Genomic DNA, 15,308 nt, shown 5'->3' on the forward strand with positions numbered 1-15,308 from the left:
TACACTTCAACTTACCAACTTGTACTCAAAAGCTAGAAGTTGTGGATGATATTGTAGGCTCAGTTAGATTGATAAATATGGACTATTCCTCCTATTTTATATACATTTCAAATTCTTGACATTAGTCAGTGCAACCCACTTCCATAGCTCCAGTGCAGTAATAAAAAAGAAAACTGGTTGAATACTGATCATGGGCTAACTGACTACATTTGAGGTAAAAAACTGTATGTATGATTTTACATCAAGCCATTTCATTAATATCCTGACTGTCAGGAAGAGGCTGGAGCCCAGATGGATCAGTACCTGGTCTATGGTGAAGAGTATAAGGTGGTGCGGGAGGCGGTTGCTAAGGTGGCAGTTGAAGGCCAAGTGCAGGATGTGGATGCTGCCCTGGAGGTACGTAACTGTGTCGTGCGTAACTGTGTTGCTCTGTGAGACTGATTTTTTTTAATCTGCCTTAATCTTTAAAAAACACTCCTGAAATAACTTTTTGTTGTTTAGATTTAAACTGTGTTTTGTTTCATCTTTTCCTTGTTTCACTGGCGGAATTTGTTGTGTACTGTGTACTCTGTTAATAGAAGTGTACGTGTTCTCCAAGAAGAAGGTCTTTCTACATTCTTTTGGCTCTGTTCCGAGAAGTTACCAGTCTCTTCCGAGCCACTAATCCAGTCCTTCACCCCAAACCAGAGGTAGGACCCTGAATTTTTGTCTCAGAATGCTCAGATTCATATTTGCCCTATTCACTGCATTATTAAACATGAAGAATCTGACAAGCCCCATTGTCATTAGCACTGTCGATAATTTCCAGCAATGCCAAACTCTTGAGGCCTTCATCCATGCTTCGGCACATTTGCCAGCCTCTGAGATGAAGGCCTTCGCCAGAGCTCTGGTGACCAATCGGCTTGGCAGCCTGAGCGTCCACGCGGCCCGCAGTAACATGGAACATACGCTCGTTGATCTTGCCATCCACCTGAAGGCGGTACTGCTGTGTGGGTCTGACCGAATCCTGTTCCCCCTCACACAACTGGGCCTGTACCCCACTACCATGCAGGTATGTGTCCTGCTCTGATTACTTTCATACTATGTACTACATGCTTACTGTCATGCTAGCTAGGCTAGATATGATCTTTACATTATTACCTCCTCTGATTCATATTTTTCTGCGTTATGGTACATAGGTGGCATTTATTCCCACCATGCCTGAAGACATGCTGGCCACAGCACGAAAGGCTCTTGGATTCACGTGGTATAGTAAGTCAAGTAGAAGATGGTGTTCTTCACGTTCATAAGCTCATGTTGTGGTATAATGCCGCTTAAATAGTTTAAGCATTTTAATATGTCCCGTGTTGTGCTTGAGTGTCTTCGTCACTGTGATGTTTGTTGGATTTCCAGTTGTTGTTTAATGCTTTAAACTGTGAATTTCTTACCCTCCCTTAGCTTGCCCCAATGGCCACCCCTGCGTTGTTGACAGGGTAAGATTTGGCTTTTCATAGGTCTTTATGGTTTTACTAACATTCAAGTGGCCAGAGCCGGAGTGGCTAATCGGGAGATTCGGGAGGATTCCCGATGGGCCGGCTCATGTCAATCTCTAGTTTGGGCCGATTGGGAGGGGAAAATAATTTTGGGCCGGATTTGGACATGAAACTCCCGGGCTGAAAAAGGGGCCCACTCCGGCCCTGCAAGTGGCTAATTAGCATCCTCATTACCAAAGTTAGACAAAGTGCTGTTCATGCTTTTGACAAAGCAGTGGACAAGGAAATGGTTATTAAAGCTAGAGTTTTGGTTTCCCAGTCAGATTTAGTGTAAACTAAATTACTCTGCATACAAAAAGCTGAGGAGGTTGCTCGCTGTTGTGTCCTGCAGTGTGGTCGGCCCACCCAGCTGGGGAGATGTCTGGAGTGTAGTGCTACGATTGGGGGCCAGAACCACGTGGCTGTGCAGGGTTTCCATCAAGCTCAGCATCTGTAAGTCATGCACTAAATTGAGTAAGGATGATGAATTGGATTTTTCATTGTGTGGAAAGTGGATTTTTCATTAAGGAAAAGGAGTCTGAAAAACCCCAGAAATGTTATGCATCATAGGTAACCTGTAAAAAAAACAAAATAAATTAGTAATAATGGCTCAAATGAGTCCACTCAGTACAACAAAACTACATTGGCATCTGGACTCCTACATTACACATTCCCTACCTATATTTCTGTTGTTTGTACCATTTAGCAGTATGTGTAGACATGTGTAAATGTGTATATATGTAGACATGTGTATAGGTATGTATAATATAGGTATATATATTAAGTATTTTTGCAGTACTTTTCTAAGGAACTTGGGATTATTTATTGGATTTACTTCACCTTCCCACCTCATCTTCTGTGATGTTAACACCGCAGGATTGCTGCTCATTTTCGTTGTACACTGCAATGACAATAAAGATCTATCTTAATTGCATTTAATATTCAGGGAGGATCGTACGCAGAGAGGCCACATTCTAGGAGACCCACAACGAAGAGACAACCCAGATGCCCTTGACACCAAAAGCCTGTCTTTGACTCCTTTCACAATGGTCAGAATGCTAACTCATCTGGCCATGCTGCTAGGGTCCTCTGAACAACCTCAGGTACTTTTACTGCTCAACTTTAACGATTACACCGATGACACTGATGGTCATACACATACTCATGTTGCTTTCTCTTCCCAGAGTATAGCACAGATCATCCAGCCACATGTACAAGATCCCTGCGAATTTCTGATGCGACATCTAGCGAAAGACCTGGAGCAGCTGAGCAGGGCTTTGGGGAAAGGGGCGGACGACACGGTCACCGCTGCTCACTTGCTGCTCAGCTGGATCCTCGAACCTCCACAGGATCCCCAGGGTAGGTCCCCTCAAGTGTTCCCCAGAACACCCACTTCAGGCCCCATTAAGCAGTGTGCAGTCATAACTTCATCTTTGCTTTCACATCAATGTGGTCGCTGCAGGGCCTGCTGGTTACGACAGCGTCCTCTCAACTAAGGAAGCCAGGAATGCCTGGGAGGTGACTGTGGCTCGTAACATCATCACTCCGAAACTGAAGGCAAGAGAATTGTCTGCAGCTAGCTCACCACACTCTAGAAGCACCACTACATGGTTCACGCTCTAGAAGCACCACTACATGGTTCACACTCTAGAAGCACCATCACATGATCCTCACCTCATGATCCTCACATTAGTGCAGATCAGGTTTTAATGACCATGCCATGTTGGGTTAACAGAAACTGGAGCGCAAGCTGCAGAAGGTGGGTGTGGGCATGCGGGGTGACTCCCGTGCGTCGTCTGACCCCATCCTGAAGCTGATGTATGGAGACCCGCGTTTGTTCCTGTCCTCCGTCCTCCGCCGCTCTGTGGTGCACAGCTCTGCTGTGTGGGGTTGCAGGGAGGGGGGCTCCTTGCTTAGCCTCATGCACGTCCTCGAGCGGAACGATGGCAAAGACAACTTCCCGCTGCTCTGGAGATTCCTGCAGAAGGTCATTTTGTGTTTTAATTTTGCTTCCTTTTCTTTGACCAATCACAGGCCAGTAACTGGCCTGTGAAGCAGTGAGACGGAGCGCCTTCATTCTGGATATGCAGATGTGACAGGTTTGCTTTGTCCACTTCACTGTGCAGGAGCCAGAGTTCCGGCTGGTCAGGTTCCTTCCTGACATTCTGACACTGCAGAGAAACCTGGTTAAGAAGTTTCAGAACCATCCAGATCTGATCAGTGGCACAATTAAGGATTTTATTGATAAACAAACTTCAGGTACATTTTGATTTACAAATTCAATCCTGATTTAAAAGATTGCAGATTGTTTGATCTAGGGAAAGTGCATGGACGCATAAACACTCTGTGATTGAAGAGTAATATTTTGCTCCATCAGCAACTCTAAAAAGTTGGTACACAAAGCGCATCCAGATTTTCCTGAGTTCATGGAACCATCTTAGAACCTCCTTGGCCACTTGTGAGTATATCAAAAACGCAAATGTTTATGGACCAGATGACTTCCAAGTTCCTTATTCTTATTAGAAAACACTCTTGCAGTGCCGCTTCATGCTGTTACATAACATCGGATTTAAGTGTGTGTGTGTGTGTGTGTGTGTGTGTGTGTGTGTGTGTGTGTGTGTGTGTGTGTGTGTGTGTGTGTGTGTGTGTGTGTGTGTGTGTGTGTGCAGTCGAGGTGAAAGTGCCTGGAGATTACTGCAGTGTGGACCTGGATGAGGGCAGTGAGTTGCAGGTGTTGGTTCCCCGGCGACAGGGGGCGGGGCTGTGTGCCACGGCGTTGCTCAACTACCTGATCTCCCTCCACAACCAGTTGGTCAGCGCAGCAGAGGAGTACGCAGGAGAGGACTGCAGGTAGCACACCTCCATGACAACAGCACAGCTCGCATCAGAGCTTTGCTCTCTGTACATAGAGAGAATATTGTATAACAATTAAAATACACCACGTCTTGTTTGAAAAGTCAATTTGCAACAGTTAACAGTACATGTAATGTTCCTGTGTGGAGTTTTGTTGAGCTTCAATTTATTGCACCATTGGAAAATGTCAGCTGCCTATTTTCTATTATGAGTACATTTCACAAGGCCCAAGAGGAAAGCTCCAGATTGACTTGGAATAAAATGTCCTTGGAAGAAAGCTGTCAGTATTTTGAATGTCTGGTTTTTTTCCCCTCAGCTGAAAATGTTTTTGGAGATACAATATTTTCATATGATAGCCAGTGTAAGACCAACAAAAGAGAGGTTTAACAGTGCATATTTGAATGGTAAAACATTAATCTTTATGCACAGAGTGATATAAGATCAGCTCAGCATGAGATATTACCATTAGCAAAGGCAGGAAAAAACTGTCACGTGTCAGAATGGGAGGGCATGTGAAAGTATGCGTCCCTGGCACACAGCTTCAAGGTGAGCCTTGCGGAAGTGAGTGAGCTGCACGTGATTGGCTATGAGGTGGATCGAGACCTACTCCCCCTTGTGGTGGCCAACTGCCAGTACAGCATGGAGCGCAGCCGGAAGACGGTGTCAGAATACGACCTGCCCAAGATCCAGCGGCAGGTCCTTAGCCGTTTCCTGAGGGGCAAGCCACAAATCACACCGGCCGTGAGTGACCTACTGTTTCAGCTACACTGACAGCTTTTTCTTCATTTGCGTGATTTAGCAGTGAGACATGTGAATGTGTCATATCAATGAAGGATCTGTTCACATATAACGTAGTTCATGTATAATGAAGTACAGTAACATGCAAGAATATAAAGAACATATAAAGAAAACTAATAGCACTGGCAGTCTGTGTAGCAGTGGAAGTCTGTGTAGCAGTAGCAGTCTGTGCAGAAATTTAAGAATGACATAGTTTTCTTTACAGGGAATTCCAACTCTAGTCAGGAGGCAAGACAGAAATTATGAAAACATTTTCAAAGACATCCGAGATAAAATCACTCAGGTAAATAACAGAGGTAGCATATCATAATTCCAAATTATTCAAGCCAAAATTCATGTTAAATGAATCATATCATATGCTAAAGCCATGTTTTAAAAGACTTGCACCATACCACTTGTGCAATGAAGAAAAGTGTTGAAAGGGATCTTTACATATGCGTCCATCAGGAGCCCCTGATTCCTCTGACCTCATCTGGGCTGGTGACGGAGCTGCAGGGCCTCAGTGACGTCTGCGAGGCCCTGGGGGCCATCAAGGTCGCGTTGGACTTCCTGGCCATGACCGGAGGGGACAAGCACATGTCTATGGAGGAGTACCTGAAGGGGAGACTACAGATGGGCACTGCCGCTCATATCCTCAAGGTGAGCCACTGTAAAAGCAAGATGGAGATCATCAACTTGCTTTTTTAGCAATGGAAAACATGTTCATGTTGCATGTTTGGTTGTGTCTTTGCCATTATGGGATGGTGGTGTGGACATGAAGGCTCTGGGCAGATGCTGTCTGAGTCACTGCGTGGCTTTATGGCAGCTCCTCACCTCCCTGAGGTCCGAACACATGCTTCGTCTTAAAAGGGTAAACGTGCTCAGACCATCACAACACGAGTCTGCATGGCTTGTACGCCTGTCTGCCTCCATTCGTCTGTCCCCACTTCTTACTTCCTGTTCTTAATTCGCAGGACCCGTTTGCAGGAGTGCCAACGGAGTACCAGCAGGCCCTGCAGGACGAGGACGAGCAGCTGCTTGCCAGCTTCCTGTCTCGGAGCAGAGCGGACGTGTGGCTGCTGGAAATGCACGAGTTCCTGCTGCTGTGCCTGAAGAGCCAGCGTGCCGCGGACACGTTCCGACCCAACTGGAGGTGAGTGCGCAAGCCCAATCCTGCCGAGGTTGGGAAACGCGTCGTTCGGAACATGGGTGGTATAGGACACGATCTTACAGCGTTAACCTTTTTGCCAACCTGGTTTCTCATTCATCAGCCTCAAAGACACCCTGGCCTCGTACTTGGAGCGTAAAAACCTCGACGTTCCTCGCGATGTGGAGGCAGCGTTCCCAGACCAGATCCAGCTGTCTCAGCTAGTCGAGACCTGGAAGTTCACTGTGACCTACAAACAACAAAGATAAAGGGCCAAAGATGAAGGCATCACAATGACATTCTATTCAGACACGGCTATGATTACTACAGACACATCTCTCCTGTAAATCGTACTTTCTATGTGATTTTGTTTGTTGTTAGAAAAGTAAACTCAGGAAAGATAAATATTCATTTTATATTTGATCTTTTTTTAGATTTAAATTTTTGCTTTTTGTTTTACGTATTGACTTTCAAAGGGTCTTAAAGCATGGACCATTTACTTGCATGTACATTACATCATTCAGGACTTTGCAAAGGTCTTTAATGATTATTAGTTCTTTTTCACCAGGCAGGCCGTGCAGTGATGTGTTTTTACCACTGGATGTAGCTGTGTGCCACTCATGTTTACTGAGGCCTTCACTATATCATGACATGTTTACAAATGTTGTTCACTTAATTCATGTTTTCCTCATTCCAGAAAATGTTTTGAAATAATAATGTTAACCACATTAATAATCATAATGTTACTAATGTTAATTATTAAAATAAAGTAAATGCTAACTTTAATACTGTTCTTTCAGATAACTATCTAATGATGGTGCATTTGAGTGGCGTGTTTTCAACCTTTATAGCAAATCAAGCTGCATTCAGCCTACAGGCCACTGAGCATGAAGAACCAGTCATTCAGATTCTGAAGTGTCCAGTCACTCGAACTCTTAAGTGTCTCCCACACAGCCAAATAAAAATGCAGCCACAACTGGAATAAAATTTAAATTAATTATTGAATAAATGAATTAATTATTACTTGGGTTGTTTCCCAGCTCTGCATGAGACTTATCTTCATATTTCATCCTGCCGGCAGTGGCCAAGGAAATGGTTATTAAAGCTAGAGTTTTGGTTTCCCAGTCAGATTCAGTGTAAACTAAATTACTCTGCATACAAAAAACTATCAATGATAAAAAATAGAATCAGACTTTATTTCAGAAACTTGCCATTTTAATTGCCTCATTTTTGTGTTTTATGAATGTCATTGCACTTATGGTTAAATGATAATAAAATTTCCATGTTTGGAAAATTAGCATTTCTAATCCCCCCCCCCCCCCAAACTGACCTGGGGTGGGTTTCCCGAAACGTTCGTAGCGCTAAGTACTTCGTAACCTCGTATGAAACGTATGAGGTTAAGAAGTACTTAGCGCTAAGAACGTTTCGGGAAACTCACCCCTGGTAGTTATTTGTGACAGAAGTGGTATTCTAAGCATGATTTTCCCTTTTATTGTTTATGATTTGATTTTATTATTAGAATCCTATTGCCACAGGCAGCCATGCCAGGCCTCTATTAGGTTAATGATGGTGCGTTGTTGTACAGTCAGCACTCTACGTGTGAGTAGTGAGAGTGATGGTACAAAGGAACTGCATGGTGGAGCCAAAGCATGGCTGAGCGTGTTGACACACAACACTCCTTCAGCGTATAGCCGCTAAATGGCACAGGAGCCAGCTGAAATAAATGTGATCATTTTAGTTGTGCACAGTGAGTCGAGCCCGCTATGTGATTAGGGTGTTTGATTGCAGCATTCTCTTCATTATCACACCTGTGTGTGTGTGTGTGTGTGTGTGTGTGTGTGTGTGTGTGTGTGTGTGTGTGTGTGTGTGTGTGTGTGTGTGTGTGTGTGTGCGTGCGTGCGCAGCTCCTCTCTACCTACCAGGGCTAAAGTATTTTTTTTTCCTTTTTAGTGAACAAAAATGTATGCCTATAAAAGAATGATAGCTAAACCTAACCATAATTTGCCTTTTATTATGCCAGTTGAACTTAAAAGCTCAATTTGACAGCCACTGTCATAGTGGCAAAGAACACAGAAATTGGCCCTTTACTAATGCTTTTATTTCCAAAGGTTTTTTTTAGAGTAGTAGGATTATATATGGCCCTGCCTCCTGCATAAGCAGTCCGCAGAAATGAAAGCTACGGCATTAATTAAGAGCCACAGGTTGCTAGCGCACCAGTAATTGGAAGGTAGTCCTATAAATAAACCGATTTACAAATGGAAAGAGGGAAATGTTTAACATTCTGTCTCCTCTAAGCAGGGACGAAAAAATGAATCTGCTCTCTGGGAGTAGCAACGTACAGTTATGGTCGGACCAAAGTTACAGTCATTAGGAACTCAGTTGATGTTGTTTTTTTTTCTTTCTAGTCTGCGTCATGTCTGTGTGTGATGACAATACTCTGAGTGCTACTTCAGACTGCAAGCTTGCTTTGATGCATTAATCACAAGCACCATCATAACAAGGCAACTTTAGAACCTTTGTCCAAATGGCGTGGAATCCTCCCCAGACACCTGCGTCATGTAACCATGGCGACCCCTGGTTTGATGGATCGTGACCGTTAAGCAGAGGAGAACTCGGCTGTGGCGTGTAGATGAGACGCGGGAGCAGTTTGGTGAAGACGGGGAATAACACTGGCTGACTGGAACAGAGACAAGCTCCAGGCATCCTTACATCCGCCTCCATAATCATCGCCATAATCAAAAGCCCAGAATCGCTCCCCCAGGATAGCCTGAATCAATCAGACTGACAGACTTCCAAACAGATGGAAATGAATCCAATGTAAAGCACATTGGCAAGACCAGCATTGACGTGTTGTCTGAGGAAGGCTAGTCTTGCGTTTGTAACAAACACATCCACATCATGGTGTGAAACACAAGACCTGAAGAACAAAGGAAAAGTAGATTGATGGTAACAATCAACGTGATTTTCCTTCCCAGTACAAGGAAACTGGTTTGATTGGGATAAATGTATAATCAAGCGCGCAACATACACACTGAGCGACCTTTGTTTACAATGCACAAACAATAACATGCCCAAGACCCTAAAAATGAACACAGCTCACAGAGTCCAGGATCCATTATTCTATTAAATATGATTTGAACATTGGATTTGCCAAGATGAAAGACATTTCATTGTTGCAGATTAATTGAAATGCAAATAACTGCTTCAGCATTATAAGCTAATTAAAGCAACTGTGTCTTAATTTAATTATCTTGTTCTTTACTGTGTGCATATAGCCGGTCCAAGGTATGATATATTCAGACAGATCCTGGCTGATAAAGGCTGAGCTTATTCATGTACTAAACCTGTGCAACTGACTGAGCATTAGAGGCATCACAGTACCTACTAGTAAATGCCAACTATGTCACTTAGGCAAATTTTCAGCTATAGAAATATTTTACATCTAATTTCAAAGACCAGTAAAATGGAATGAAGATGCAGCACGGATTAATTTGTTGTGCTTAATATAAAGAAATGTACACAACTTTTATTATACACTATTATAAAGAAAGGCCGCACCAGTACCTGGCCACAGAGTTTATTTCCATACAGGTCAAAAGCAAATTCATTTTTACAAAGCCATCACAATTTCAATCACGTCCATAAAACCCTGGTGGCCAACCCCAAAGATGACAGGCTGACTGCAAAGACGAAAGTATCAAGAGGGAAATGATTTTTTAAAAAGCACAAAAAGTGCACACCAAGCAAAAAAGAGAAACCAAGAGTATTAAAGGACAGTGCATATCAGGAACACCAATTGGAGAGTGTGGAGCCTGCACAATGCCACATGAACCATGAATGCCACCTTGTTAATTTCCTCACAAAGTTTTTGCGTATTTTCAATCACTGGGTTGGTAAGCTCCTGTGGCTGCTGTGGTGTGCGCCTGTTCGTCGAGGTCTGGTTCGGACTGCTCTCTCTTACCTCGCCTTTCGCCATGCACCTGTGACCTTGTTCTTTGTGGAGGCTGTTTGTAGTTGTGAGCCGTGTGTGTTTAAGTACCTGGTTTCCTGTGGAATTGGGGTTATTTTCTGTTTTTCTTGTTACGGGTTATATAATTATATTTCATGTTTTAATCTTTAATCTTAGGTGTAGTTAGATGTGGGATTTTCCTTTAGTCTGGGTTTTTGTTTATTATTTTGGCATCAAACCACTCCTAAAGTTGTAACTTTTTCTCTATTTATGCATATATTTTCCTAATTCAATACATGAAGTTCCAGAACATTGACTGGTTTTTGTTTTATCATTCCATTTCAGTCCATCATATGTTACAGTTACATCTTAATGTATTATCTCTGTTATGACCTCAGCCTAGACAGGGCCATAACAGGATGAAGTAGACAAAGAAATAATTTTTTATGAATCACGGTGAACAGGTTAAATGATGATTTATCTTGTCTTTTCCAGCTGGCAATTATGGCAGGCTTGTCACTTTCAGCTAAAACATTGTTCTTAATCAAAGACAATGATTAAAGACAATGACCTCCAACCAAAACAACGAACCACAACATTTGTCCACCTGTCGCTGTGCATCTTTAATTAAATAGTAGTCTCTACTGTCTCCCTGTCCATTATAATGCTGGTGTCTTGCTGGGCTTTCACTTTGAAACCTCTGCTCATCTGGCAGGACCATCTGGCAGCATCTGGGTCTCCTGAACCTTGTCCTCCTCTGCTGCACCCTTTCTCTCCTCTCACTTTGTCTTCTCTTAATGTGCTCTAGTTCTTCCTTTGGATGTCTTCCAGCTCCAGGTTGATATCTGTTCTAGACATTCACTTTGTCACTGATTCCTGCTGTAAGCACATGAGGCAGGGGTATATTGACCAGGATGCATTTAGAAAAATTAAGAAACTATTTTGTGATCGTAATAGCAGTGGCACCATTGTGAGTATTTCAAATGTGTGTTGAATCTTCCTGCTTTTGCATTCTAAATATTACAGTATCGCGCTGTGAGCTGTGGATGAAAGTGTGCTGGGCTAGTTGCACAGCTGGGATTAGGCTGTGCTTCCACTGAACAGCTGCCTCTGTGGGGCCCGGGCCCCTCAGAACTTTCACCCTGACTGAAGTGTTAATAAGATTGGCACCAGTTAGTCATGAGACCTGATGCATTCGGATTTCTACAAATGCACACTTTCTCCTACGTGCTCCATCGCTAGCAGCCCAATTAGCCACCGACAGCTTCCGAAACCGAAGTGGCGCGACTGTGCCTCAGTTAGCCCAAAGAACCAAGTCCAACACAGTGAACTCTGTGTGTGTGTGTGTGTGTGTGTGTGTGTGTGTGTGTGTGTGTGTGTGTGTGTGTGTGTGTGTGTGTGTGTGTAACGCCTGTTAAATCAGGATCTTAAAGTCTGACAAGACACAGCAACTCTCTGTAACAATGTATCGGTAACTATAGGCTTGGCAGATGCCTTTGTCCCTGGTGGGCGGCTGGTTAGCTGGCACGGCCGATACCAGACGGGGTGACAGGTGGAGCCAGGCACCCACTGAGGGCTGTGGGCGAGGCTGTAGGAGATGCTAAGGCCGCTTCCACGGTGCCCAGCCTGCTGGCTGCATCGCTGAGTCACTGGGGACGAGCCAAAGGAGGGCGAGCAAAGACATATGGCATCAGATCTCTGCTGAATACTTCTGTCCCACAAAGCCATCAAATCGGGTCTATGCTGAACTCTTCCATTCCACAAAGCCATCAAATCAGATCTCACTGCTTCTTGACTACACTCTATGAAAAATAATCCCCTTGATACCACCAGTGTTAGACTGTGAACTCCTCAAATAGTCAGTCACCTGCAGGGCAGTAATAGAGACCTAAAAAGAAGTCGCCAGTTTGTACCAATGCTTTGTGGGATCTGCTGTGTCAGTCTTATGCTCCCATGTCAATTTCCCTCCCTCTTATACACACACAAACACTGACATCACTGATATTCTCCATCACAATCTAAATCGTAATTGCCATTCATTTGATCTGCTAATGGCACAGCTCAAACAGCTGGGACAATTTGGGCAATTCTTTTGACTTGGTTCATTTGGCCTACAAAGAGTTTTTGTTACACCTTTCCAACAGAGGGAGATAATTTGCTTGGAAAGAATATGAAACAATGAAGCACCAGACTTAACACAGAGGCATATTGTGGCATCGACATGGAAGAGGCAGTGAGCACTATTAGATAGAATAAACATACTGTTTATTGAAGAATCTTGACATCAATAGGAAAGGCTATAGACTAAAGGAGAGAATGGGGAGAGAAGCACACGAAGACTGGGACACACTAGAAATACTCATTAAACTAAAGGAGACAGACCATGCTAAATATACACATACCACACAAATCACCAATTCCTTTAAAGCAACATTAGACATGAATTTCTAACCCAGCGATCACCCACCACCGGGCCGCAGACCGGTACCGGTCCATGGGCCATTTGGTACCAGGCCCACAGAAAAAAAAGTAATAACAGCAACAACAATAATAATAACAATAATAATGATAATCCCATATCCAATCCAGGAATTAATAATAACAATAATGCCTTATCCAGGTATAAATCAAAATAATAATTGTTATCCAGGAATTAAAAGATATTCAAAATCAGATTTTGTTTAGGCGTCCCAAACATTTTGTTTAGGCAACCCAACACTCCATCCAATCAAAAGCCTTTCAGCATCTAGGGTTACCAGTTATTTATCTCTTCTGTATCTGAGACTACAGTAGCCAAAGGAGATGTGATGTGAAGCCATGTTCTATATGTAAATATGAATATGTTCCTGGGGTAGGAGTAGAGGCATACTGAATATTTATTACTTGCATTATCGATTCTCATGTCTTATTAATCATGATTACCTCTTGCTTTAGTTTATTAAAGATTAATCTGCAGGTCATGTCACCATTGTTTAAGGAGGAGGGGATGTAAAGCTGAGGTGGCATATACAGTTAATGGTGCTTGTTGGAAAATAATCAATAAGTGAAAATGAGTGTTGTGCAGATAAGAGGGAGGAGAAGGCTTCAGTATCAATGAGTTGATTCTCCAAAGGTCAGACATTAAAATAACAAACACTTGTTGATATATGTATGTGTTAATATTCCAAAACATGTATTATATAATATTATTATAATATGTATTAATATGCCTCTCATTTCCATGGACACTGTTCATCATATTGAATTTGTAGGTAATTGCAAACTAAGAGTTTTCTTCCAAATATTTGCAAGAAACCTTTTCTCAGTAATCTAAAACTTAGATTACACAATATAGCCTCTATATGCCAATTATACATTCCAAGATATGCTTTAAGAGCTGTAATTCATAAATCATTTGAGTAGTTCTCATTAGTTCTCGTGTAGTTTGTCTTATATTGCATAACATAAAAAAGGCATTTCAATGCAGAAATAATAATTACATTGCGTTTATATTGTGAACAAGAAATCCAAGTTATGTAAGCCTCCCTGTTTTTTTTTTTAAACAAAATTGGTTTGAGTCTAATTTTAACTCATTGGTCATTCATTGTATCATGCCTGCCACATCTCCAAGAACAAAACTTATCATAAGCAGTTACAGTAATTTGATCATGGAATGTTGTATTGTCACCAAACTTGGTATTCACACACAAATTGTTTAGAATTGGCCTTTGGGGAGTGTTGTGAATATACACACAAAAATCACAGAAAATATTAAACCTGCCGGTTTTAAAACAAAACCAATCCTCAAGTGCAAAACACAAAGAACAATGAACTGCATCAATATGGGGTGGTAACACACCAAACTGCCAAGTTGTGAAGACGTGCTAAAGTATACTTGGACCCTGTAGATCGCCTCTTGTTTATTCATTTATTTATTTTTTTTATTTCTCATCTAACTTATTTATGTATGTGATGCAATGAACTTAAAATAACAGTGAGAACAACTTGAGAAACATTTGTTTCCCATGTTTTGCCTTTGCCAACTCATAATTCCACTATTCATGTTGTCATAGTGATGTTTTTTATGAATGATACTTCAGGCAGAGTGTTTAGACTTATAAGGAACGGCAAACACACATTCCAAATTCTCATGAAAATACTTTTTTTTAACAGAGATGATAAGGCATGTAGTTTATTAAAATTTTGCAAGGTTTTGAGTGTTTGCTGAGTTAGACGTGGGTCATATGAAATGACTATACCAGTAAAATAGATCTTACTGCATTCGCATGGTGACTGTCAACCCAACCATGCTTACATGTACACCCCCATCTAATCTGATACACTGTACTACTGCTGTAAATCTCATGCTCTAATACACCTGACTGATCAGGATAATTATTTAGCCCTCCATGACTTGAATCTGGTGTGCTACAACTAAGAAAACTGTGTGATGGGAAAACTCACCTGAACTGCACTGAAAATCTGTGGAGTAAAAGGGGAGGGCCCAAGCACAAAGACCACTACCAAAAAGACTTACTACTTGGAGTAATGAACTTTGAGCCCAATTCAACTATTCTCCCTGGTGTGGATCTGCCTTGGATGCAGTGATGGCTTCATGTAATTGGCAGTGTGGGCCCCTCTCATGTCTTCTGGCTCTCTGCATTTGGATGGCTGGGTAACTTGAGAATTTCGTGTTCCAGGGGTACAACAAGGGATGTAAAAACAGAAATGTTTTCCAACCTTTGAATGGGGTTAGCCAATGTAAGCATTTCATAGGATCTTTGGGGTATACCAGGACAGGTAGGTCCTCCAGGTGGAAGGATGATCCTGACTGTACTGTACAGTCATATAAACTACACAAGCTCCTGTTGAATTTGTTCTGCATGACTGATGGACTTAGGAATGTATCCAGATCTAAGGTTCACCAACGCATTGAGCTTGCTCAATAACTGTTTCAAGCACTATAGGGAGAGCAGGCAGAGGCAGTAGCTTGCCTACAGAAGAATGCATGGCAATGGTACGGGACATGACATATATCATAATGTCTGTCTGGTTGGAAGGCCACTAATGCTGTGCTGACACCAAGTGACCC

General features: G+C 42.5%; 1 protein-coding gene across 2 annotated transcripts in view; it reads left to right on the forward strand.

The window, feature by feature from the left end:
* The window catches only part of LOC143510601 (E3 ubiquitin-protein ligase rnf213-alpha-like), a 36,651-nt gene extending 29,577 nt beyond the window's left edge, over positions 1-7,074 (forward strand). For both annotated transcript variants that reach the window (XM_077000142.1, XM_077000143.1), the window contains exons 48-66: positions 274-396; positions 579-689; positions 809-1,051; positions 1,179-1,251; positions 1,438-1,472; positions 1,864-1,964; positions 2,458-2,614; positions 2,696-2,870; positions 2,974-3,068; positions 3,247-3,498; positions 3,638-3,770; positions 3,889-3,969; positions 4,181-4,361; positions 4,904-5,105; positions 5,368-5,445; positions 5,610-5,801; positions 5,923-6,012; positions 6,116-6,294; positions 6,413-7,074. In XM_077000142.1, coding sequence (XP_076856257.1) covers positions 274-396; positions 579-689; positions 809-1,051; positions 1,179-1,251; positions 1,438-1,472; positions 1,864-1,964; positions 2,458-2,614; positions 2,696-2,870; positions 2,974-3,068; positions 3,247-3,498; positions 3,638-3,770; positions 3,889-3,969; positions 4,181-4,361; positions 4,904-5,105; positions 5,368-5,445; positions 5,610-5,801; positions 5,923-6,012; positions 6,116-6,294; positions 6,413-6,557 — 2,646 coding nt within the window. In that variant the 3' untranslated portion in view covers positions 6,558-7,074. The remainder of the gene's footprint in view (positions 1-273; positions 397-578; positions 690-808; positions 1,052-1,178; positions 1,252-1,437; positions 1,473-1,863; positions 1,965-2,457; positions 2,615-2,695; positions 2,871-2,973; positions 3,069-3,246; positions 3,499-3,637; positions 3,771-3,888; positions 3,970-4,180; positions 4,362-4,903; positions 5,106-5,367; positions 5,446-5,609; positions 5,802-5,922; positions 6,013-6,115; positions 6,295-6,412) is intronic.
* Positions 7,075-15,308: the final 8,234 nt, after the last annotated feature.

Source organism: Brachyhypopomus gauderio, chromosome 3 (assembly GCF_052324685.1).
Source record: "Brachyhypopomus gauderio isolate BG-103 chromosome 3, BGAUD_0.2, whole genome shotgun sequence".
In the NCBI taxonomy this organism is placed as follows: domain Eukaryota; kingdom Metazoa; phylum Chordata; class Actinopteri; order Gymnotiformes; family Hypopomidae; genus Brachyhypopomus; species Brachyhypopomus gauderio.